This window comes from Dendropsophus ebraccatus, chromosome 9, assembly GCF_027789765.1.
Source record: "Dendropsophus ebraccatus isolate aDenEbr1 chromosome 9, aDenEbr1.pat, whole genome shotgun sequence".
NCBI classification, from domain to species: domain Eukaryota; kingdom Metazoa; phylum Chordata; class Amphibia; order Anura; family Hylidae; genus Dendropsophus; species Dendropsophus ebraccatus.
Window position 1 is genome coordinate 97,664,051 of NC_091462.1, and position 25,456 is coordinate 97,689,506.

The window sequence follows — 25,456 nt, forward strand, 5'->3', positions numbered from 1 at the left end:
TTGGGACCCTCTCGACAAACTCCTCTTCTCTTCACTGCTCAACTCTCCAGTACTATACCAGTACCGCTACATCTATCTCTTACATCTCCATCTACCTCAGCATTTACAAGTATCTCTCAGCACAGATCCAGTGAAACGCTAAAGCCTGTATCCAGATAAGTTTTCCACTGCCAAAGTGTTCTGTAATTCCAAGAGACTGTTCACTAAAGCTGTTATATTTATACTACTAGGACTTCGTCATCTTTTCCACAGCACCAGCACCTACACACATCTGCTACACACCTTGGGTCATATTTCCCCTTTCTATGGGTGGCGGTACCGATAGTCCGGGTGGGTCGTTTTTCACTCAGGACTACAGTGACAGGAGCCCAAGAATCTCAGCCCGGCAGGTCACCGATCATTTTAGGGAGTACAGCCAGTCACAACTAAAATCAGGTATACCATCACACCTGTGTGCTGGACTAGCACTGGCGTCACAACATTACCATCACTGGCTGAGCTTTACCACTACACCGACCAACCACCACAGAAGTGGCATCACTAGTAACAACTTAGCACGTCACCGGTCGAGCAGTGGTGTACCACACTACTTCATTCACAAAGGGCACTTGGAGACCTGTTAGTCAGGGATCACTAATTTATCATATTATAATTCGTACCTGTTTAATAGATGAAGTTGTAATACGGTGCCCAAGTAGTTAAAAACAATATACTTTATATTGCAAAAACGAAAAACTATGTCCGACGTGTTTCGAACAGAGATGTGTTCTTATTCATGGCAGTAGCAGATATCAGGGGATAGCCTGCAGAAACCGCTGGAATCTCGCATCTATGGTCAGAAGGTTAAGAAGATTTATTCTAAGTACCCCATTTCCCATAGTTGCTATAGCTAGGCAGCCGGATTAGTCTGCGCTATTCCCCGAACCCCCTAAGTTTTATTTCGGCTTTAGCAGAAAGACCCATAAATTCACAGATCCAGTTTAAATTATGTACTATTTATGCTGTCAGGTCTGGAGGACACATAATAGGGAGTATTTTTAGGAATCATTTGAAACCCTAAGCCTTATGCGTAAATTCCCCTGCCTGCTGCGTAATCCTGATGTGTGTACGGATCTGGTTCCTAGGCTGAATGTGATCTTGGCTGCTGCACAGAGTATTTAGTAGCTGATACAGTCCTCCTGTGCCTCCTCTCATTCCTGAGCCCAAGTTCTGGACAGTGAACAGCAGCCTCATTGCAGAACGGGAAAGGAACAACCGCGCTGGGTGGTGGGGGGATTATTTAAATGATGTTTAGGCAAAGCTATTACTTTTCCAGCTTTTTGATATAGCAGCCGCTGCAAAACTGACAATAATAGGAATGGTAGTGGGCAATCGCTATTGAAGGAAATGGTGATAAAATGAGCGATGCTGATATGGTAAGGTCAGATGTTAGAGCAGGGGTAGGGAACCTTGGCTCTCCAGCTGTTGTAAGACTACAACTCCCATCATGCATGGACAGCCAAAGCTTTAGCTTTGGCTGTCCAGGCATGATGGGAGTTGTAGTCTTACAACAGCTGGATAGCCAAGGTTCCCTACCCCTTTGTTAGAGCATATGAATCCTTTTAAGTATATGCACTGTCCTGTATGGGAACAGCCAAGCCTCTAGGGGAGCCAGCTTCATATGTACTCAGTGCAAGCTGTATAAATTTGTATGCAGTGTGCTCCCCCTAGTGGCTGCAACTAATAGCTGCTATGGTGGTGCTGAATAGGAGGAAGTGTTTCAGTGCTTGTGTCCCATCTCTTTGATAGGTGGAGCACGGATTTTAATATCATAGATGGATGGTAGCATGCCCTCTCAGTGGGAATCGGATAAAGGGGTACTCTGGTGAACAAAATAAAGATTTTAAATCCACTGGTGTCAGAGCGTTATACACAATATCAGCTGCTGAATGTGCTGCAGGAAGTGGTGTATTCTTTCCAGCCTGACACAGTGCTCTTTGCTGCCACCTCTGTCCATGTCAGCAACTGTCCAGAGCAGGGGAGGTTTCCTATGGGGATTTGCTACTGCCCTGAACAGTTCCTTATATGGACAGAGGTGGCAGCAGAGAGCACTGTGTCAGACTGGGAAGAATACATCATTTCCTGCAGGATATACAGCAGCTGATAAATACTGGAAGATTGGCTTTTTTAATAGAAGTAATTAACAAATCTGTATAACTTTATGCCACCAGTGGATTTGAAAAAAAAACATCTCCAAAGTACCCCTTTAAAACAACATTTTAAGGGTGCTCTCACACATGCTTTATTGATGCTGTTTTTAAGCCAAAGCAAGGTGTGAATAGTTGAGGAAGGGGGAAATATATAGGAAAGATTTTTTTTGCTTTTTCTTATCTCTAATAAGATGGGCCATACACACATGATAGTTGTCAGCCAAAAACTCTTTCAGCTGATAGTTACCTTCCAATTCCTGTTTAGGGGGCATACACACGTCTGCAAATTTGCGGATGTTACAGACGGGAAGGGAAAGTATGCACTCGTTCCCCGCCCAGCATTATGTCACAATATAAGAGGGGAAACTCTTTGAATTGCTGCAGCTTTCCTGGTGGTAGATCATCAGCATATTTTAAGTGTCACTGTTGTTTAAAAATTATTTTCAATAGTCCAGGCAATTTTAAGAAACTTTGTAATTGGGTTTATTAGCCGAAAAATGCATTTTTATCATGAAAAAGCAGTTTGAAGCCCCCCCCCCCCTGTCTTCATGGTTCTCTTAAGGAGAGGGGAAGGGTTTAGGGAGATGGGGAACCAAAATGGGACAACAAAGAGTTAATTTACAGCTACATCTAGGGGCCATCTCCTCTGAAGTCAGCACTGACATCTCTGACCTCTGAATACCATCTTTCACACAAGTCCTACTATGTAATCATTTGTTCTCTGCTGGTGACTAATCTCCCTCCTCCCCCTCCCCTCTCCATAGGTCACACAGGACTCGACTGATGTAAAATAGTCGAGATTTCCTGATAATGAGCAGTGAGTGAGAGACAGGAGGGAGTGGGGGGACCTGGGAAAAGTCTTTTTGAATGCAGATAATGGCATATTTGCCTAATAAACCCAATTACAAAGTTTCTTAAAATCGCCTGGGCTATTGATTTCTGCAAAAAAAAGGACAGTGACACTTTAAAATCTAAGCCACAGTAATATAGGAATACATTGCATTCGATAATTGGGCGCACATGTGTGATTTGGATATTGGTCACGTTTGCACTGTATATTGGGGATCAGGTCAGATGATAGGAATTCACTGTATTCTCTGATATTAAAGTTGGCTCTAGATCTAGTTTTCCCAGAACTTCCCATTCTGGAGCCGTTCACCTGTACGGCCTTACATCTCTGCTCCTGTGGGGACAGTGGCGCCACCTAGCCCAGCAGGTAAGGAGGTCACACAATATAATCGATGCAAGCGGAATTAGATTGTGTGGGAGTCTTCAGGATTCTGAGAATAGCAGGCAGTGTGGGCTGATAGAAAGCTGACTCATTGCTGATGTAAACCATGCCGCCGATTTAACCTCCCAGCCTCCGTCAGGGACCATTACTATTGGACTAGCGGAGAGTTGTGTCATATATGTACGCTGTGACTATATAAATAGTCTGTGCTGGAGAGAGCACAGTGTGACGTCTGTTGCTACAGAGTGGCCTCTCGCACCCCAGAACACTTGTCTCCATTACCTTTGCCAGATATGACGGACGTTTAAAGGGATTTTCCTATTCTATGTTTGATGATGTGAGCATGGCTTTGAAGAAACACTCCAAATAAAACCTAATTACCTCTGTGTGTCCATTTCCAGGATTACAAAAACATTGCTGTCATTTGTGGTATTACTTGTCTCCATTTATTTCAGCGAAATGGAGATGCAATACCACACACAACCTCAGGATGGAAGTGGCGCTGCTTCTGAAAAATAGCTATGCTTTTTTAATCCCAGATAACCCCTTTAAGAGAAACACCACATGTGTAATAGTCATAATAATACAGGCCAGGGTTTACTGTCACTACTTCTCACTGCAGACCATTGCTCCAGGAGTTCCTCATTAATATGATATGCAAAACCTGAAGTTATTGCATCTGCTGATAACTGCAAAGTTTTTCTATAGATATTTCTATTTTAACCGCGCGCATAGAACTTTGCTCGGGGTATTACTATTATTAGTGGCATTGATAAGATGTTGCTTCAGGTGCTCTGTGACGGCTGGAGATCATTGGTCCAGGTACTTTGCTATTCTCCTTAGGCAGCTCTATCACTAGTGAACAGTATAATTACTGAACATTTCTACAAGTTACTGTTCGTATTTGGGGACAAAAAAGTTTTCATTGTTTTGAGGGGGAAGGTGTATGTGTTGGGGGTGGGGGGTTTGAACTTTTTTTCCCCCCTCCAGAAACAGCACTACCATTGTTAGTAGGTTGTGTCTGGTACTGCGGCTCAACCTCATTGAAATCAAATAGTGGCAATACCAGCTATGACCTATGAACAAGAGTGGTGCTGTTTCTGAAAAAATACATCACTGTCATGTCAAATCACTTCCCTCCATGTGATAACCTGTGATTTAACCTTGTAACCTATGTGTAAATTGGTTCATTTACCAAAAATATACAGTCTTAGCCACTAGGTGTCTTAAGTCTTCTTTCCATTGCATGCTGTTAAGGAGTTCAGATACAGTAAGACCAAGATACAACACAGGAAGTGGGGGCAGGGCCTGTCTGCCTCCTTCTGAGGAGCCACACTGTGCCTAAAAGGTAAATCAAGGCTTCCTTCTTATCTCTGATAAGCCATAAAGTTCTGGGCAACTGTCTCTTGTGGAATCACTAGTGTCCTTACTGCTTACACAGTGCTGCACCCTGAATGCAATCTCCCTTTCCTTATTATCTTTAGCTAGTTATTGTCACTATCAGCAGCAGTTCACTGCTTAGACCATACCTACTTTTGTGGGGTAACCCCTTCCTTGCTTTAATACTCCTTTCTACTATCATCATCATCATGAGCAGCAGGAGCAGTAGTTCACTGCTTAGACCATACCTACTTTTGTGGGGTAACCCCTTCCTTGCTGTGATACTCCTTTCTACTATCATCATCATGAGCAGCAGGAGCAGTAGTTGACTGCTTAGACCATGGCTGCTTTTGTGCCAACTTCTTCCTGCTTCTTATCCCCTTTAGTCATCATCATTATCAGCAGCAGTCTAGCACAGGGCTGGTTTCCTTTCTGCTCTCTAGTGTATCAATAAGCCCTCCCCCTCTGACAATGCAGCTATAGTACTATGCTATAAATCATCCCCTAATAGAGTGCCAACCTGCACAGTGCACTTTCTCCATCAGTATGTCATATCATGTCATGTCATAGGAGTGAGGAGTATCCTGTAATTGGTCAGAGAAGCAAGGAAAAGCAGGTCCAAGGGTGAGTACTGCTGGCAAACAGCCCAGCTTGGATCCTATCCCCTGAAATTAAGAGAAAAAGAAGCATCTAAAAGACGTAAATTTTCCTACCTGCAGCTACCACTAGGGGCAGTCATGTTACCACGTATGCAGGCATTAAAAACCCTTTCGGGCTATATCCATGCAGGGGATTTGGAGCTTTGTTTCAGAAAAGCAAAGCTCCAACCACAACACAGATATGTTCTAAGTAAGTCATCACGGATTGTTGGACCTAAAAACTACACAGCGTTAAAGGGCGGGCATTCCCTTTAAGGATTACATTTCACGGCAGACTGGGAAAAGAGCGGCGGTAGATGCAGCATGCCGGCCACATGTCATCTTTAATATGTCACTATATACACAGCTTATGTAACACACTGCATCCCCTTCACATAGGCTTTTACTGTCAGAGATAATGGAGGACTACTAAACACAAATTGAGCCAAATTGTCAGTCTGACAGAGGCCAGAAAGGAAGAAAGAAATCTCCAGAAATTGTAGGTTTTCATCTTACAGTCATTAAGAAATTTGTACAATTATAACCGGAGTTTTATAAGAAGAAAGGACTTTTTATAGAATAATGTTAGGAGATGATCTCCGAGTTATAATGCCTGCAATAAAGCACCAGGCCTAGGGCAGTCTAAGGCCTTGTTCACACTCTAGTGGTTATTACATGTGGATTCAATGGGTTTGAGGCTTTTTACTTATTACTCTTCTGTTATAAGTGTCCCAAGATTGTCAAGGGGGTGTGGTCTATGTTATTGCCTGCACCAAGTGGGTGTTTTTGAGAAGCAATCCTGAGCTGATTGGGGTGGAGCAAACAACGTCCTGCAAATAGAAAATAATAAAATATAATGATATAATAAATAATAAACTATGACTAAAAGGTATGATTCACATGGATGGTACAAAAGACCAGCAACCAGCCAACAGGGCCACAAGCATGTGGCGCCATTAACTCTGTAGTCGCGGGACCTAGTTACTGCAGCTCAGCTCCCATTCAATTGAAATTCAACTGAGCTGCAGTTACATGGCACCACCACCAATCAATTAACATCGTATTTCACTTTGAAGAACCCTGCACGTCCGTCCGTGATTGATTTAAAAAAAAAAAAAACACAATGCAATTCTTAATTCCTCCTGCAGAGGCGCTATGGGGAAGCTCAACACTTGCTGATCTCTCGCTGATTACACAAGGATGTTGAATAGAACGGAGTGCTTCCAGCCCTTTTCATTGTGTAACGCGGGTGCCACACCCCATGTTCAGCGATTTATGGCCTATTCTAATGCTACGTTTAGACGGAACGATTATCGTGCGAATTCGCGCAATAACTATCGAATTCGAACGATGATCGTACGTGTAAACGTTGCAAACGATGAAACGATGAGCGAGAAATCGTTCGTTTTGATCTTTCAACAACTTCTCAAATCGTCGTTAATCGTTGGCAAAAAATTCGCAGATCGTTCAGTGTGAACAGTCGTTCGCCGATTTAACCAATGTGTGAGAAAGGCTTAAGCTAACGCAATGCGATCGCAAAACGAATTTTCCGTACGATATAGCGTACCGTCTAAATGCTGATGGTTATGGAAAAAAAAAAACTGTTACTCCGACATCGTTAATCGTACGATCGGGCGAATTATCGTTTCGTGTAAACGTAGCATAAAGATAGACAATCAAACGAATAATCCTAGAAAGCCCCTTTCTCTGTGTTGCTCCTGGTGTTGTTTAAAAATACTGATCAAAGTAATATATGTGAACTCATCTACAGAATGCTTACATGGTGTCTCCAACATCCTTGTGTAATCTGTGGGAGAATCTTGCAGCAAGTGTTCAGTTTCCCTACAGCGCCTCCGCAGGAGGAATTAATAATTACATTGTGCTTTTTTTAAATGGGAACTATCAGCAGGTTAGGCGAATCTATCCTGCTGATAGCCCTCTATTGTGCACGCGGCGCCAAGGAGGAAGGTATGCCTCCTATATTCCTCCTCTGCGCTGTTCTAGTGCAGTTAGTAGTTTAATCCATGGCCCGGAGCACCGTTAGGAGCACTGCCTTACCACCATTGTGCCGATCTGACCCGCAGTTCCACTCGACGCTTTGGGGTTGGTGCTCTGGGTGCTCTGGGCCGTGGATTCAACTACTAACTGCATGGGAACGGTGCCAAGGATGAAGGTAAGAGACATACCTTTCTCCTCAGCATCCCATGCAATTTAGATTAGTCTAATTAGCTGATTAAGTTCTATATACCTGGGTAAGGTAACTCACTCAGGTTTACACAAAAGGAATTAAGAAGATTTTATTGTGTGTTTTTCTCCACTAGGTGTCACTGTACTGTTTGTCACATGTTATGTTTCCTCCTGTCACTGGTGCAGGCTTGTTTCCCTCGCTTTTCCTCCTATCCTGCCTCTTTTTTCTTCTTTCTTCACGCTCAGCCATTGCCCATGCCAGGGATACCTTCTGCAACACACAGGGCAGTCCTCTGGAGTTAGGTACTGACCCCAGTCGGACAAGTAGCGCCAAAGCTGACGTATCCTACCGAAACACATGGCTCTTCTGGCAAGTCTTGAAAAGTCTGCACAACCCAGCGCAGGGATCTGGGACCTTGTACTACCCTAGCAGGACGGGTAACTCAAAACTATATGGCAAAATGCAGTCAGATTAACAAATCTATAGGGCTACATTGGACTGGGCCCTCAAGGCATTCTTCTACTCTACCCTGCTGTCACAACCTTCTTATTACCACCTCCTGCTTGCACCTGCAGTTACCCAAGTGTACTTGACTTTTATTTCATTGAAGTTCCTACCAGTAAACCAAGTTATCCTGGTTAAGTCATTGGACTCTGCTCAGTCCTCTCTTGCGCCGGCACCTACACACCAGGTTACACTTTGGCTATCCAAACCTTGAGCGCAGTGCCTGTTTGTCCTGTGGTTGGGTACTAACACCACTCCTGGCCACCGTGACAAGTGCCCAAGTGACCCTACACCTACGCAACAGCCACAATACCGCATAGATACCCCGGCATACGGCATTCAGGTTCAGAGAACGTTGCCAAATCTGAACATTTTGACCCTGAACCAAATCCAAACAGGTCTGCTCAACGCTATAAGGGATGTTTCCATTCACTGACAGCAAGAAGAACATTTTTCAACAATTGTTGTTCGGCTCGGACGTTTACATGTCTACAGGGACCAGCCTAGCACTATGCCGAATAAAGGGTTGCAAAACTACAACTCCCATCATGCCCTGACAGCTGAAGGCATGATGGGAGTTGTAGAGTTGTAAGAGCAGAGTATCCACAGGATGGTGAACCCTGACAGGTGAGTACATTGACGTTCACACACAGACAATCTATGGATCCTGTAGGCTTTGGTGTCATCCCTGCTCACATCACATGACTCCAGGATGCCTTAGGCCATGGATAGTGATATCTGTGTGAACGCAGATCATTACAGGTTAACACAAAAGGTAATATAAAGCAGCGCCATCTTCTCCGGGCCAGCTCCTTCATGGTAATGCTCTGCTGAGTACCCCTGTAGATACAGGACAGGAAGCGTGATGGGTCTGGGCAGGGGGAGGAGGAGAAAGTAAACTTTTCTTTGCATTGATTAGCATTCGGCCCTGCGCTTTTCTCTGTTGTCGAGTTTGCCTTTAGCCCATTGCCAAGCAACCAGATTGTAAAAGTACAACAGGCAGCGAGAGGGAAGCATGCACCCAGCTCTCCCCAATCCTCACTGGTTACTCCACAGGAGCTGGCTGCAGGATCCCACATTCCTCTATGCTGCCCTCCTTGGCACAGGAGATCAGGGGGATGTGGTGGTCAACACCAATGGGGCACAGAGGGCACTGGCCAAGTTTTGGGTGCTAAACCGAAGGCGGAAGGAAGGAAAGTTCAAAAGAGGAAGAGGAGGAGTGCCCCCCTGCATTCACCCTGACCCTTCATTCAAGGTTTGCATTATGTTCCCTTTCCCTCAATAGACGCACCGTGCCTTTAAGAACTTTCCGTCCCTACTTGTACCCACATCCCCGTACTGCTTTCTCCATCCCATTCATTCAATGCTATAAGGAGAGCCTGTCGAATTTCTTCAGTAACATATTGCAACCAGTTCACGGCTTCAAATCTATGTAAATCACTCTAGAGTGAAGAGTTGTGCAGCAATCTAGTTTTTGTACAATTTTCAAGATCTCTGCTTGCTGTCAGTAACTGGCTTAAAGGGAGTTACACAGGATTACATAGCGGTCACAGGTCATGGAAAAAATCGTGGAAAAAAAGGCAATGCCATTTAATGTCCATAGCGGTACTCCAGCGAAATGTTTTTTTCTTTCAAATCAGCTGGTGTCAGAAAGTGCGAGAGATTTGTCATTTACTTCTGTTAAAAAATCTCCAGTCTTCTAGTACTTATCAGCTGCTGTATGTCATACACATAGACATAAATATGTAGGACATACAGCAGCTGATAAGTACTGGAATACTGGAGATTTTTTAATAGAAGCAATTGTGGTTTACTATGTGGTACTGGGTCAGGGATTTATGATATGATAAATGGCGCGTTTCAGATTTTGGTTCCCATTTAGGGGCAGTGTTTTCTCATGGTGATGGCTTTGGTTTTTGTTGATTTATATCATGTTGATGATAAACTCCACTACATGAGATGTTAATAAAGTGTCATTTGGAAAAACTTTTGACATGTCACAGTTTTCTGACCTCTATTGATCGGGAGTTAGAAAAAAAAAGAGTCGTGCTCCACAGAGCTCCATTAGAAGTCAGAGCGGGGAGCGGATGCGTCTTTTCCCGGTTCGTCCTCCCGATCGCTACGAGTCTGAACACTCACACCCAGACCGATCAAAACTTCTGACATGTCAAACGTTTTTTTCCAAACGACAAGTACACTTTAAGGGTCTGTTCAGATGTTGCAGACATGTCCTTGGTTTTTACGGCGATAATACAACAAAACTGTGACAAGTGTAATATAGGTCCCGGGCCGACCACAGGTCTAATGACAGCTCTGAAGGCATCAAAAATCAATGGGATCAGGATAGGTCACCAGTCGCACATGACTTTGCCAGCATTGTCCTGTTTGCAACTTATCTTCCATTTTTTATTTTTTACTATGAAATCGCAACAGTATTAAGGTGATGCAACAGCAAGTCACATAAAAATTTTGGTTGTGCAGCTTAGATGTGATTTGCTGTTGCACAATTCATCGCTGTGTAGCTCTAGCCTTAAAGTGGTTCTCCTGGATTGAAAAAAACATTGGCACTTTCTTCTGGAAACAGCACCACCCTTGTGCCCAGTTTGTGTATGCTAATGTAGTTAAGTTCTGTTGAAGTGAATAGAACAAGAGCTAAAATAGCACAAACTGAGGACAGGAGATGCACTGTTTTTGGCAGAAAGCAGACATAACCCCTTGAAAGTGTACCTGTTATTTTAAAAAAAAACTTTCGACATGTCATAGAGACATGTGAAAAGTTTTGATTGGTCCAGGTCTGAGTGTTCACACCCCTACCGATTGGGAGAACGAGCCGGGAGAAGACTGCAGCTGCAGCGTTTCCTCTGCCCACTCTGTGTTTGAAAAAAAGAGTCCGGCTTATATTGGAGCTCTATGAAGCCCGACTCCTTTCTCTTATACAGAGCGTTGCAGTGCGTCCTCTCCCGACTCATTTTCCTGATCAGTACAGGACTGAACACTCAGACCCGGAATGATGAAAAATTTTGATGTGTCTCTATGACATGTGAAAAGTTTTTTGAAAAGACAGGTACACTTTAAGGTGTCTTTACACCTTCCGTAACTCTCAGCTGAATGATAGTTATCTCTTCCATCTACCCCAAACACATGAACATTCGGCCAAATGTTCCTGATGATCTCTATAAAGAGTGTGAAACTGCTCCTATATTTTTCTGCTGGCAGTTTATCCCTCTGACAACAAAGGGGTCAGATAGTGAAAATCCATCACACCCAACCCTTCTATCCACCAACGTCAATTGTAAGTGGAGAGTTGGGAGGTCCCCGATACACCTTAGGGAATGGTCCTACTACGGTATATGCGCGGACATTCCCAGTTCCGCCTGTCCCATTGAACCAATGATATTCTCAAGCTCAATCTGCCGTCTGCTTAAAGAATTGACTTCTCATCCTTCTACTGAAGTGTATGGGGGGCCTTTAGGGTCCATTTACACAGAAAGTTTATCTGGCAGATTATCTGCCAAAGATTTGAAGCCAAAGCCAGGAATGGATTTGAAAAGATGACGAATCTCAGGCTTCTTTTATGACCTGATCTCTGTTTATAGTCTGTTTATAGTCTGGCTTTGGCTTCAAATCTCTGTCAGACAATCTTTCTGTGTAAATGGACCCTTAGGGTCCTATTCCACGGGCTGATGGGGGCCCGATCAATAATGTAAACGAGCGCCCATCTGTTAGATTGGCGCTCGTTTACTGGGCCTATTCCACGGTCCGATAATCATTTAGCGAGGGCTGCAGGGCTTCTCCTGCGCTCCTCTTCCTCCCGATCCCGTGCAGCAGCTGCTGCTGCGCGCGGGACCGGGAGGAAGAGGAGCGCAGGAGAAGCCCTGCAGCATGGTTAGGTAAAGCATGCTGTTTGTGGAATCGTTGGTCACACGCCGCTATTCCACGTAGCGATGCGCAGTCGGTGCCTGATGATTTTAGGTTTGCAAATAAACGATCAGCCGATAACACGATCATCGGCTGATCGTTGTCTCTATTCCACAGAGCGAAAATCGGCCGAATCGGGCTCCGTGGAATAGGCCCCTTAGTCTGGCTACACCCATTAGATTATTATTGGCTGACGCTGCTGATTCCAACTGAATTGGTCAATCGTGTAATGGAGGTGTATTGTTCTCCGGGGATATATGGTGTCTGGCAGCCGCTTTGGGGGTGTTGAGAGAGAGAGAGAGATGTCAGACATCTATGTAATACGTATGTCCAGCCTTAGATAACATGTATATAATATGTTTTAATACTTTAGCTTTATAACCAGTTATTATGCTGACTTTTCTCGTCTTGTTATAATCCACATAGTTTCACATAGATTACCATATGCTGGATTGTCAGCTCTGGCGTACTATAGTAATTGTACTGTATAAGCTAGAGTTGTGTCTCTGTAGCGTTCCAGTGATTTGTATCTCGGTGCTAGGCTTCCTATAATGAGTCAATCACTGAGGAAGTCATGGAAAGTCAGGCAGGAACCCCCCTCAGCCTCCTGCAGAGTCAGAGGTTAACTCCTCATCCACACCATGAATCCTGTGCTGCTGCGGACGGAGCTCAGCAATCTCCTCTCTGGCCTCTTTGTGCCCATAGCTGGAGGTGAGAAGAAGTAGTTGGTAATGAAGTGGTAACTAATGCCCAATTAGCTTCCCTTTGTCTGACAATGACTGGTAATCTGCTGAATTTCCTGGATCTCTGCAGGTGGATAATAGGGGCCTGCAGGGCTGGAATACCTCAGGGGCGGCATACCTTCCCCAGGGAGACTAATAACACCTTGTCAGACAGACTCTTGTTCTCGCTGACCTTTGACATTACAGACAGGAGTCAAGTCTCCGCATTAGAAGCCTATAGACTGTGAATCATGAAATTGACTCCCCAGCATGTTTACTCAAACTATACTGAGATATATATATATATATATATATATATATATATATATATATATATATATATATACTGTGTATATATATATATATATATATATATATATATATATATATATATATAAGAGATTTATCAAACATGGTATAAAGTGAAACTGTCTCAGTTGCCCCTAGCAACCAATCAGATGCCACCTTTCATTTTCCAAAGAATTAGTGAGGAATTAAAAGTGGAATCTGATTGGTTGTTAGGGGCAACTGAGCCAGTTCTACTTTACACCAGTTTGATAAATCTCCCCCCATAATGTATATCTGTCATATTCCTCCTCCTAAAGTATTGACAGAAATGGTCAGGCCATGTTTACGCATTCATAATACAGACACAAATCCCGGCCTGACCAGGGGTCTAGAGACCTGAATGGAAGGTATCATTGTTATACATGATGCTTTCAGTTTGGGTCACTAGACTTGTGGTTGTGCCAGGATTTGCATCTGTAACATAAACACTTGTCCGTATTATACGTGGGCTCTGTATGTCATTCTGTCAGTCTAGACGGGGAGGGAGGAGGCATGCATTCTGTGGCTCAGTAATGCCTCCTGGACACTTGTGCTCTGAGCATGATATAGAGCTGACAGTTTCCCCTTTAAAATTAATAAGGGGGATTTACCTCCTTTATTCCCTGCTTCTTTTCAAATGGTTCTTGGTCCCTGCTGATCTGCAACTCCCGATTGCATATTGATGCAAGTAATTGGCAGTTCAGCCAATGGGCAGCAGGGGTGGGCCACCACTGTGGGCAGTGATTGGCTGAGCCTTCATTTTCTGTGTGTCAAGATTGGGATCAAGAAGTGCTGATCAGGGGATGGGGCAATGTCAGAACAGCAGCAGCAGAGGACCAGGCACTGTCAGAACAGCAGCAGCAGGGGACCGAGCACTGTCAGAACAGCAGCAACAGGGGACCGGGCACTGTCAGAACAGCAGCAGCAGGGGACTGGGCACTGTCTGAACAGCAGCAGGGGACTAGGCACTGTCAGAACAGCAGCAGCAGGGAACTGGGCACTGTCAGAAGAGCAGCAGCAGGGGACCGGGCACTGTCAGAACAGCAGCAGCAGGGGACTAGGCACTGTCAGAACAGCAGCAGCAGGGAACTGGGCACTGTCAGAAGAGCAGCAGCAGGGGACCAGGCACTGTCAGAACAGCAGCAGCAGGGGACCAGGCACTGTCAGAACAGCAGCAGCAGGGGACCAGGCACTGTCAGAACAGCAGCAGCAGGGGACCAGGCACTGTCAGAACAGCAGCAGCAGGGGACAAGGCACTGTCAGAACAGCAGCAGGGGACCTCTTGACTCTATGACTGTAGAATAGAGAACTATATAAGGAAGATGTATCAAAAGTAATGTAAAAGAAAGTTGAAGGAGATGCACAGGACAGCCTATCAAATTTCACGTCTCATTTTACAGGGGACTTTTCTGAAGGAAAGCAGTGACCTGGTTGGCAGCCATGAATAACTACGTAGTCCACTCCCCCCATGTATTAGCACCAGATTTCTTCTCATAGATGTTGATGTTTTATGCTTGTGTTATGTGTCATTGTACACTGTCTAGCACTATGCTGAGTATTGGGGGGTGTTGTTGTTAATCCGTAGGAGTGGTAGGATACTTCTATTACCACTGTTCTGTGCCACCTCTGGTTATCAGGGGGCCCCAAGTAATGGCTAATACACGTCATGTTAGGGTGAGCAGGAGGAGGGGGGGGTAATGGGGTATAGTTTCGCTCTAATAATGTTGGGAACCATTAAGTTAATCCTTTCTCAAGTTAGGAATGTATGTGGAATTTCCTCCTCATCCTCCATGCAAACCATATCTAAAAGGATCTTTCTTGTCTTACAGAGTCTGGGGTCAGCGGACCGGAAAGAATTTCAAACACCAAGGTAAGAAGCCCCTTCCTCATCACTTGTTTATCTATTACTCCAGCCTATTGAATCCTGAATGGGAATTAATACTGCAGGAGAGCGTAAGTGCCTTGTACTAACAGCAGGGAGTCACTGCTCGTCTATACAGAAGAATACGCTGTATAAGGGTATGTGCACACTGAGTAATTATGACGAAAGTCTGTCACGAAATTCTCCGCAGTCTGCGAGCGCCCGTCTCTGCCCGTGTCATAGGCTCCATTCTATGCATGGGCGGATTCTTCCATCCGTCCAAAGAATGATCAAGTTCATTTTTTGGACGGAGGGCGGAATCCGCCCGTGTATAGAATGGAGCCTATGACACGGGCGGAGACGGGCGCTGAGAATTCTGCAACGGAGTTTCCGCCATAATTACTCAGTGTGCACATACCCTAATACGGTAATATACTATATAGACTATATTGGTATATGGTGGTCACAACAACGGCATCACCCAGTAACCAAATAATAAAACCATATTTTATTTATTTACTTATACCATATGTCTAATAATAATGTCATACAGTGCAGTAATAATACCGCCATACAGCCATAAATAATACTATGCCAAAGTAACAATGCCAGGTCCTAGGATAACAAGCTGCCCAGGTGATCGCTGATTGTCCTATTCCACGGAGCGACGGCAGCAGATCGTTGCTATATCAGTCGTTTGTCTTTCAACATGTTGAAAGACAAACGACTTCAACAATCAGCCGACATGAACGATGTCGGCTGATCATTGCCTCCTATTCAACGGGACGAATAATAAGCACATACCTATCCGATGGTAAACCTCAGACTGAAGTGGTGACAACCAGTAATCACTGCACAAGGGCCTGGATGGGCTGGCAAAGGGTTAAGTAGACATAACTGGTCTCTGATGCTGAGCCCTGATGTGCTTGCGCTCTCTATGTACATAATATTTAGCATACGTGGCAGAAAAGATCTATGTTGAACATAGCCCTAAGCCCCTTATTGCCCCAAAATAACCCCCTTTGTCCTCTATCAGGGTGGTATGTGCTGCAATACCTCTTCTTTTACTATATAGGTAAGCACCTCCATCTGTGGTGGTTCATCTGATGACATAGGCCTCTATATAAACCATATGCTTGTGTGCACAGTATATGCTCCTCAGTCTGTGGCTTTAGCCATGCAGGTCTTTGGTACCAGATTGTAGAAAGTTAGATGACTTATTTCAGTGCTATTTATGCGGATTTTTCTGGCTTCTAAATAGAATCCTATAAATTCAGTGAAGACTGACAGAATATCAGGAAAACAAGGACGGGGATTTACTTTACGACATTGATGGAATGTGGAGATCAGTCTACATCCCATATGAGCACTGCAGTGGTGACTATGTAGGGCTGTGTTCACACCATTATCAGAAGCTCTTGAGATGTGATAGAAAAGCACATCATGCAGTACTATTATCACCAATAGGTGGTAGCAGAGAGCTTCTAGAGATAAGCTACTTTGCATTCCCCCCCCCCCCCCCCCCCCCCCCGTGGAACATTGCATGGCCTATAAGACTCCATACTGTACCTAACAAACACCATTATAAGTCAGTGGGATCCATTGGACACCATTGTTATCCATCATTTGATGGTCTCTATTATAATGTGAACAGAGCCTTACTCAGCAGGTGACACCCATCGAAAAATCTAAAGCGGTCTTCAGCTTTTAGCACACCTGTACATGGAAATGACCGGAAATAATTGCGGTGACTTTCTGGATGGTATACGTGCACCCGTACCTATACCTGCTCCTAGATACTTGTTTCCTCATTCTTCCTTTGCTCTCATATTTCCCACCATCACAATACACTACAAAATGAATAATCCCTGTATCCTAGCAGCAGGAACACCAGTGTAACGTGTGCGATTATTGGTTTTACCAGCAATAATAAAGGACGGAGTGCTAGGATTTCACATGAGATCGTGATCATGCTGGCATCCCGCAGAATGAGTGACGTTTGGCTGCGGTAGTATTCTTGGTGCAGTACAGGTTGTTTTGTTGCGCGCGGTGCTTCAAGCACTACACACTATTGTAACCAGGGAAACCTGTGTATGAGCGTTCTCCAGAGCCGAACGTTAGATAACCTCACACATTTATGTATTTATAGCCGTGCAATGCCTGTTGTATAAGGCTGCGGTCTCGCTAAACAAAGGTGATGACTTGGACAACCCCAGGTCATGGGACTTGGGGGGGGGGGGGGGGGTCCTCAACTCACACACCCTAGAGGTGAATAGGGAAAAAGCTGTAATGCTGGTTTTAATCACTGTTAAAGGGGTTTTCCAGGAAAAAAGTAGGAGATCCTGGGAGATCCGACCTCCATACCCACCAGCTATCTCTGTATCGGGCTCCTGGCTTCTCTATTATAAATAAAGCTGCAGGTATGGCACATAACCCGCGTCTCTATTCATTCCTATGGAGTAACTGAAAGACCCAAGTACGCTGGAAGAGCTCTGCACTCGGCTCTTTCTATCGGCTCTATAGGAATGAATAGTGCCACAGGTCACATGCCATACCCGCGGCTCTATTCATAACAGGGAAGCCAGGGGTCAGATACGAAGACTGGCTAGGGGACAGAGGTCGGACCCTCCGCGATCTCCTACTTTTCCCCTATCCACAGGATAGAGGAAAAGTTGTTTTTTCCTTAAATTCCTCTTTAAGTTATGATGGAATGATGCAATACCATATGCAGCCACTGGATGAGAGTGGCGCTGTTTTTTTTGGGGAAAAAAAGCAGATGGCTTTAAGTAGACAGAAGTAAACTGTCGGCATGATGGGACTTGTAATTTTGCAACTTTATTAAGGGGGCTTATAGCTTCCTTAAGAACAATTTGAGCTTTTGAAAGGTAATTAAGAAATGAATTGTCAAATAGTCTGGGACTGTATGAGGTACAAACACAGACCAGCATGGCATGCTGGGAGATTGCAGCTTTGAGGATGGCGGAGATCCATTAGTGATTGTTGCTGATTGCAGTGTAATGGTGACTACATAACGTAGTATACAGCCACTCTTTATTTATATTCCAGATTGCACAGTTAAAGTAAGCTTGGCATTATCGACTCCTTTCTGGCTCCCTTATGAGCTATGAAAAGACTCTCATGAGTCACCCCACGCTCTTCGCTGCTATACAGACTGCTAATAGTTTGTGTTTAGTAATGACGCTTTCTTTATTGTATCCATGGCACATTCCTATGGATCATTTCCTGCTCACTGAATACATTGTTTGCTGACACAGTGTGTAGTATTGTAATCCCTCCTGTCCAAGCTCTCCGCAGGTGACTGAGCACCGCAATGGGGGGTGGGCGAGCCGAGGGAGCCGGGGACAGCTGTCTATCTACCTATGTATTATCTATCTTCTATCTATCTATCTATCTATCTATCTATCTATCTATCTATCTTCTATCTATCTATCTATCTATCTATCTATCTATCTATCTATCTATCTATCTATCTCCTATTATCTATCTATCTATCTATCTCCTATTATCTATCTATCTATCTATCTAGCAAAGGATATTGAGTGGCACAACAGAAGATACGTTCGGGTGCCAGTAGACGTAGTTCAGACCACGAACCTTCTGTGTAGATAGTAGTGATGATCCACGGCACTCCAATAAAGTGAAAAAAATGTTGGTTTATTCAATAAAATATTGCATAGTGCAACACAGCACTATGCAATCTTTTTTTGAATAAACCAACAGTTTTTTCACTTTATTGGAGTGCCGTGGATCATCACTACTATCTATCTATCTATCTATCTATCTATCTATCTATCTATCTATCTATCTATCTGTCTATCTCCTTTCTATCTATCTATCTATCTATCTATCTATCTATCTATCTATCTATCTATCTATCTTATATCTCTTCTATCCTCTTTCCTCAATCCAGTAATCTAAGCAATGTATCCAACATGCAATGTGACCTAACCGCAGCTCCCACTATCACTGAGATGGAAAATTCCCTATATTGTGGCTTCTTTCGCACATTAGGTCTCGCTGATGATCAGAGCGGCGCTTGCAGGGGGCAGGAGTGTTTTCTCCCACACAGCGAGCGCAGGGTCTGAAGTGTCTGTACTGAGCGCACAATGCTGCTATATCCCAGCCCTATTTCTTTTCCTTGATCTAACCACAGGAATGGAGCTTCATTCTGCTACAGTGACTCCCGTAGACCTCCCGCCTTCCCCCCAGCTTCAGTCTGTTCCCTTGCCCACCCTGTTGCTACCCTACAAAAACTGTCCCAACAACTGCAGGACTTGGAATGGCTCAGATTTCCTATTAACCCTGAAATGTTATAATATTTCAGTCACTGACAACATTCGGCATGTCTTTTTTTTTTTATGTTGTTGCCACAGCCGCGACCCATTGCTTGCCCAGCTACCAGTGGTATAGGTGGCAACATCACATGCCATGACTGGCGGATATGATCATGTGATGTGACTTTTCAGTCATTTTAAAAATCTCCACATTTGTCATAGCAAAGACGTTTTTGACAACTCGCCTCTGTGACTTCTGACATATTTGTATATCACTTCATTTACCAAAAGTGGCTCCTTACTAGATGTCTCACTTCTCTGCAATCTACTGTCCACTAGACGTTACCAGGGGAAATCTGTCTCTAGTAACAGTAAGATCAGGACAAATGACTGCCGGGATGGGGTTTAGTATGTTCTATGTGTCTAAGAAAGTCTGGTCTCTTAAATGCAGATAATCCATACCTTTCCTGAAAGGTAAATAATGGCTTCCTTTACAATTCTCACCACCCATATACCTCAAGGCAGCTGTCCCATGTGTAAATACCAGTATTCCTACTGTTTTATGTCCACAATTTTGCAGTATAATTTTCCTCCTTTCCCTTAGCTTCCTGGCAGCGGCATAAGTTCAAAGTTTCAGGTTTTTTTTTATTTCTGCTCACCCAGCACTTTGCAAAGCCAGTGCATCAGTAACCCATCCACCCATACACTATAGTAGTGTTCTGTGTAAATCATACCCAGCAAAATGCCACCTGTTCAGTGCACTTTCCCCAGCACTGTGTCATGGCATAGCAAGAGAAGTATGTGCTGTGCTATGATTGGCCAAGGATGTAAGGGAAAGGAAGTCCATATGTAGTGTCCCACTTTGTGTTTCTTTGTTCTTTACACACCCAGGTAAAAGTTTTTCTGTCAGGTGTCACAGTACAGTTAACTGCTGTGCCTTACTCCAACCACTAGGTTTCACACTCCCCTAGCCCACAGCTGCAGTTCAGAAGGAAGGTTTAGCCTGTAACACACACACACTCAGCACTTCCTACCTGAGCAGTCATTTTGTTGGTTGGTTGTGAGTTAGCTGAGGAAGAGAGACTTAGTCCCTGTGTGACCGGCAACAGCAGTTATGCACTACTAGACCCGACTTCAAGGTAACTTGATAAAGGAGCACCCCCCCTTGCCTGCGCCATGTATCCATTTGTCAGGACAGTCAAACCCCTAAAGAAGGAGAGGAAAGAAAGGATGATCTGCATTAGAACTTAGTGCAAGATAGCCGCTCTCTACTGAACTTTGCTTAAAGGGGTTGTCCAGCGGAAAAGAAACTTCTTTCAAATCAACTGGTGTCAGAAAGTTATATAGATTTGTAATTTACTTCTATTTAAAAATCTCAAGTCTTTCCATACTTATTAGCTACTATATGTCCTGCAGAAAATGTTGTTTTATTTACATTCAGAAACAGTGCTCTCTGCTGACATCTCTGGCTGAGACAGGAACTGTCCTGAGCAGGAGAGGTTTTCTATTGGGATTCAAATAGAAAGCCTCTCCTATTCTGGACAGTTCCTGTCTCGACCAGAGATGTCAGCAGAGAACACTGTGTCTGAATGTAAATAAAACAAAACTTCCTGCAGTACATACAGCAGCTAATAAGTATGGCATTGGTAAATTACCAATCTATATAACTTTCTGACACCAGTTCATTTGAAAGAAAAAGATTTTCGCTGGACAGCCCCTTTAACAAAGTTAAAAGGATACTACTAGTTAGCTACCCCCAGAGGCATGGGACTCGTACTACCAATCAGGACAGTAAATGACGAGAGGCAGAAGGCGGTCTGATAAGATAACTAGGACTTATCTATAAGTGAGTACAAGGAGTTCTTCAAGATATTACACACACTTCACATACATGCTGGCTGAATACTTACCAAATTAGGCAAGGCCCCTCCTATCTGGACCCTTTCTCCTGTTACAACTTCTTTTTCTCACTTATCTCTACTTCAAGCTACTACTGTTTTTTCAGATTTTGCAATAAGTACCTAAGGACTCTTATTATTTGTATTGCACTGAAGATAAGTTCCAGTAAAGTTGAGTATTGTTTAAAGTGGGACTCTGTCATCTCTACCGTCACACCTGCACCTGCACTCTGCACCTCACATTTGTTCTATTTTAAGGTCCGGTTTCCCATGTGCCCGGGTGTGGGTCTTACCACCCCTGGCCACTATGTCAAGAAGCCCCCAAAACACCAGAGCCCACCGGCTGGTTCAATAACAGTACCCACTGACCCCGGCCATGGCACCACTCCACCTGGCGTCACGAACAGGATTTTACCGTTTTAGAGAAACTGTCTCAAGTGTTTTTCTGTGGCACATATATATGTGTTAGGTATTGTGTGTCAGCGCAATTAATTTCAGTGGCGTTGCCGTGCAGGATTAGGCACAACCATGGACAGATATGGCACTAAGAGCAGCATTGCTTTTCTAAGGCTGTGGGGGAACTCTCATGGAATTCATATAGAAGTAATATAACAATAGATGGAATGCATATAGACATACATGGGACTTTTACATGGTGCTAGTAGCATATACCCCAGGCATGTCTCTGAAATAAATCTTTCCTCACATGTACCATGGCCATTTTCAGCCGCATAAACACTCTAGAAAAAGTTCTCTTAGCACATTAAACTTTTATTCCGTTGTCGTACAAAACCTATTTTTAATAATCCTCTCGATACTTAGACCTCTCTCTCTCTGGCCATTCATTTGCATGGCATTACCCAGAGTCCTTAGCTGCAGGGGAAACACGCTGTTGTGGAATTATGTGGTAAGTCAGTCTCTTGGAGCAGTGTGTGAATGTGCTCATAAGTGTTCTTTATCATTAATGTACAAGAGAATAGAGCCCTCTATTCATACACATACCGGCAAAGAAAGAGGGCACTTCTACTACTATTTACAGCCACCTTGTATAGAACAGACATTATACCATGCTGAGGGACGCGGGAGGTACACCAGCCCCCCAGGGCTGGATTCAGAGCCTGGGCTGATGGAAAAATAATATGTTAATTACTCGGGAAAGTGGCATTAAAAAAAAAAACCTGTCTTGGCATGGGCTGGTGATAAATGTCAGGATTCAGATGCCGGGGCAGGAAAATATTTCTCAGCAGTTTTCAGCTGGCCTTACACCGAGGGACTCTACTGAATAGGATTTAACCCTATTTATATACTCAGCCTTCACCATGAGGTCCGTGTGAACCCCTAAATCCCAGTCATCATCTTCCGAGCTTGTATACTGCAGATACTGAACGACCCACAAATATATCCTGCAACTTGTTTGAGAAGTAGTGAGTATGGTGTGCAGACCCAGACACTACAGCAGAGAGCAGAGCTTATGGCTTTCAGGGCTTATTATATATGGAATAGGATACTGAGAATACTGTAGCATGGAGTACTTAGCCATTTGGGCTGTCAGGGTATCTGCACCCTAACAAAGACACAGTTACAGGCATAGACTCCAAGAACAGCTGCTGGACCCCCAATAGTAGCAAGAACCGCAAACCCTTAGTAACACTGACAGCCTCAGGACCCCCAGTAACAGCTATAGACCCTTATAACCACCATAACCAGACCCCCCCCCCCCCCCCCCCGTAATGCTGACAGCCCAAGGACCCCCAGTAACAGTTATAGACCCTTATAACCACCATAACCAGACCCCCAGTAATGCTGACAGCCCAAGGACCCCAGTAACAGTTATAGACCCCAATAACTTCTATAACCACGACCCCTAATAGCAATGAAAGCCCAAGGACCCCAGTAACAGTTATAGACTCCAATAACTACCCTAATCACACACCCAATAGCAATGACAGTCACAGGACACTGCAAAACAGTTATAGACCCCAATAACTGCAGCAAGTGGCAGCAGGTATGCGCCAGCCCAAACCCTGCATGTGCCATGTGCTCTCCACCTCTGCCATGGAGGAAAATTTGGATGCCACATTATTTTGCCATAGCTTCAGTATGGTGAATGGTTACAAAGAGTGTCTCCTGCTCTGGAGGACCTGTCCTGCCTAACATTACACAGACACCATATTGATATAAATGGACACTATGTAATGCTTCATTTCTCCTGAAGTGGCGCCGCAGGGTAATCAAATGCTTACTGCCAGATTACAGCTGACTCTTGGGGGTTCCAGCAGGAGGACACTTTATGATCTGGGATCCTTTTAGCACAGGGATGGGGAACCTATAGCCCCCCAGCACAACTACAATTCCAATAATGCCTGGACAGCCAGGCATTTTAGCTGACCAGGTATGATGGGAATTGTAGTTTTGCAATAGCTGGAGGGCCCAAGGTTCCTCGTCCCTGATTAAACAAGTTAGGATTGTTCAAATCAGAATTAGGATAGGCTGTCAATATCAGATCTGTGATGGTCCAATTTCCGAGAGCCTTGCCAGTCAGCTGATTGAAGGGGTCCTGGCTTCCTCAATCCGTATCAAGCACAGCTCCGTACGTTCCATAGTGGTCGTACCTGGTGTTGCAATTTTTCCTATTCAAGTAAACTGGACAAGCTGCAGTACTAGATACAGCCAGTATTGGATGTACAGAGCTGTGTCCGGTCAGTCAAGACAGTTGGGGTGGGGAGAAGCCACAGTGGACTGCCCCAATGGTTCAGGCAGCATTAAAGTAATGACAAGTTACCTTTAAGACCTCTGCTAAGAAACATTAACAGAATGAATGCTTTATGACCCAGAGTATATTAGAAATGCCCCCCCCCCCCCATAAAACTGGAAGCCCCCTTTAAGAAATGTCAGTCCAATGACCTGGACAAATGTATAATGCCATGCAGACCAGTCCCAATTCCCATTCACCTGACAGAACAGACGTCTCTGGCAGCAGGATGGTGTGTATATATATGGGTCGGTGACATTAGCCGCAGGCAGGCGCCAGAGGCGAAAGAGATATCCAAGTCACCAGTGGTCTTTCCTCTCTCTTCTCCACTTTACACCAAGCCGAGTTGTCATTTTGGCTTCGTGCCGCAACGGTTTCCATGACGACGGTGTAATTCTTATTCTCTCTCCTCTCTTAATTGCTCTGACTGCAGTGTCATTAAAACTTTCTGTCTAAGTATCCAGATCTTACCTGTCATGCTGCTCGCTCCGCAGTGTGCAGATACATTGGCTGGTGAACCGACTCTGGATGTAATAGGTACAGTCATCTGAATCTAGAGCTCGCTGTGTGCCCCTACTTTAGGTGACATGACAGTCATGGCCGTGTCCCCAGTGTAAGGACATGGGTCCCCCCGCACTATGCTGCAGCTGGTTTAAGAATATATCTGATGTCAGCACATGACTCCATAGTCTGATTCCCGACCTGTGGCTATCAGGGTATGCTGGGAGTTGTAGTTATGCAATGGCTGGAGAGTGACAGGTTGGAAATCTTTACTCTGTGAGCAAACACTTAGATGAGGCTGAGCTGCAATACCAGATACAGCCTATCAAAAGGAGTGGCGCTGTTTTGGAAAGAGAGTAGACCCTATTTTCTAATGTTATTAAGCCCTTGTAATGCATATAGATATGGTTTACTTAGAACTGTATGTCCTTTGGTTGCTATTCTTTATGCATATATGTGTACATGTTCTGTTGCACATTTCCATTGATTGTACATGATTTGAATGTAGGGATCATAATATCCAAATGTAAATTGTCAATTACAAGTACATCTCTATCCATGTAATGTAAGGCTTTCAAGTCCTTATGCAATGTCCCAGAACAGGTGTGCCATTGCTGGTCTGTTCTTATATGTAGGTCAGTACTAACGAGTATGTATTCTGGGCTGGAGGTGTAGTATTGCACTCCCACCACTAGATGTCTCACAATGTGTTTTACTATTGCCAAGCACAGCTGAAGGAAAAGTGTGAAAAGTTAAATGTTTATGTTACTAAAGTCATGTACTGTATTTTGTTTTGCCACCAGTTGAGTGTCAGCAAAAATCCAGCTCCTATGGCGAGTACCTCACAGTAATACCTTCTCTATTTCAGCAAACCTATCATACTTCAGATTCAACGTTTCCCCGTGTCCTCTCCTTTATATATAGTGGGGGAAGCAGGCACTCTGCTCAGATGTGACTTAGTTGGAGATCAGTGTAGTAAAAGTTCCAGTGAATCAGTTACTGGCTGAGGATTTTCTTTTCACAAAGTGTTCCTGCCCTAGCTAAGCTGGGCT

At 44.3% G+C, this 25,456-nt stretch overlaps 1 protein-coding gene across 5 annotated transcripts in view; it reads left to right on the forward strand.

Annotated features, from left to right (window-relative positions):
* The window catches only part of LOC138801300 (ankyrin repeat and fibronectin type-III domain-containing protein 1-like), a 195,318-nt gene that overhangs the window by 54,253 nt on the left and 115,609 nt on the right, over positions 1-25,456 (forward strand). For all 5 annotated transcript variants that reach the window (XM_069983959.1, XM_069983955.1, XM_069983956.1 and 2 more), the window contains exon 4: positions 14,927-14,967. In XM_069983959.1, the coding sequence (XP_069840060.1) occupies positions 14,927-14,967 (41 nt within the window). The remainder of the gene's footprint in view (positions 1-14,926; positions 14,968-25,456) is intronic.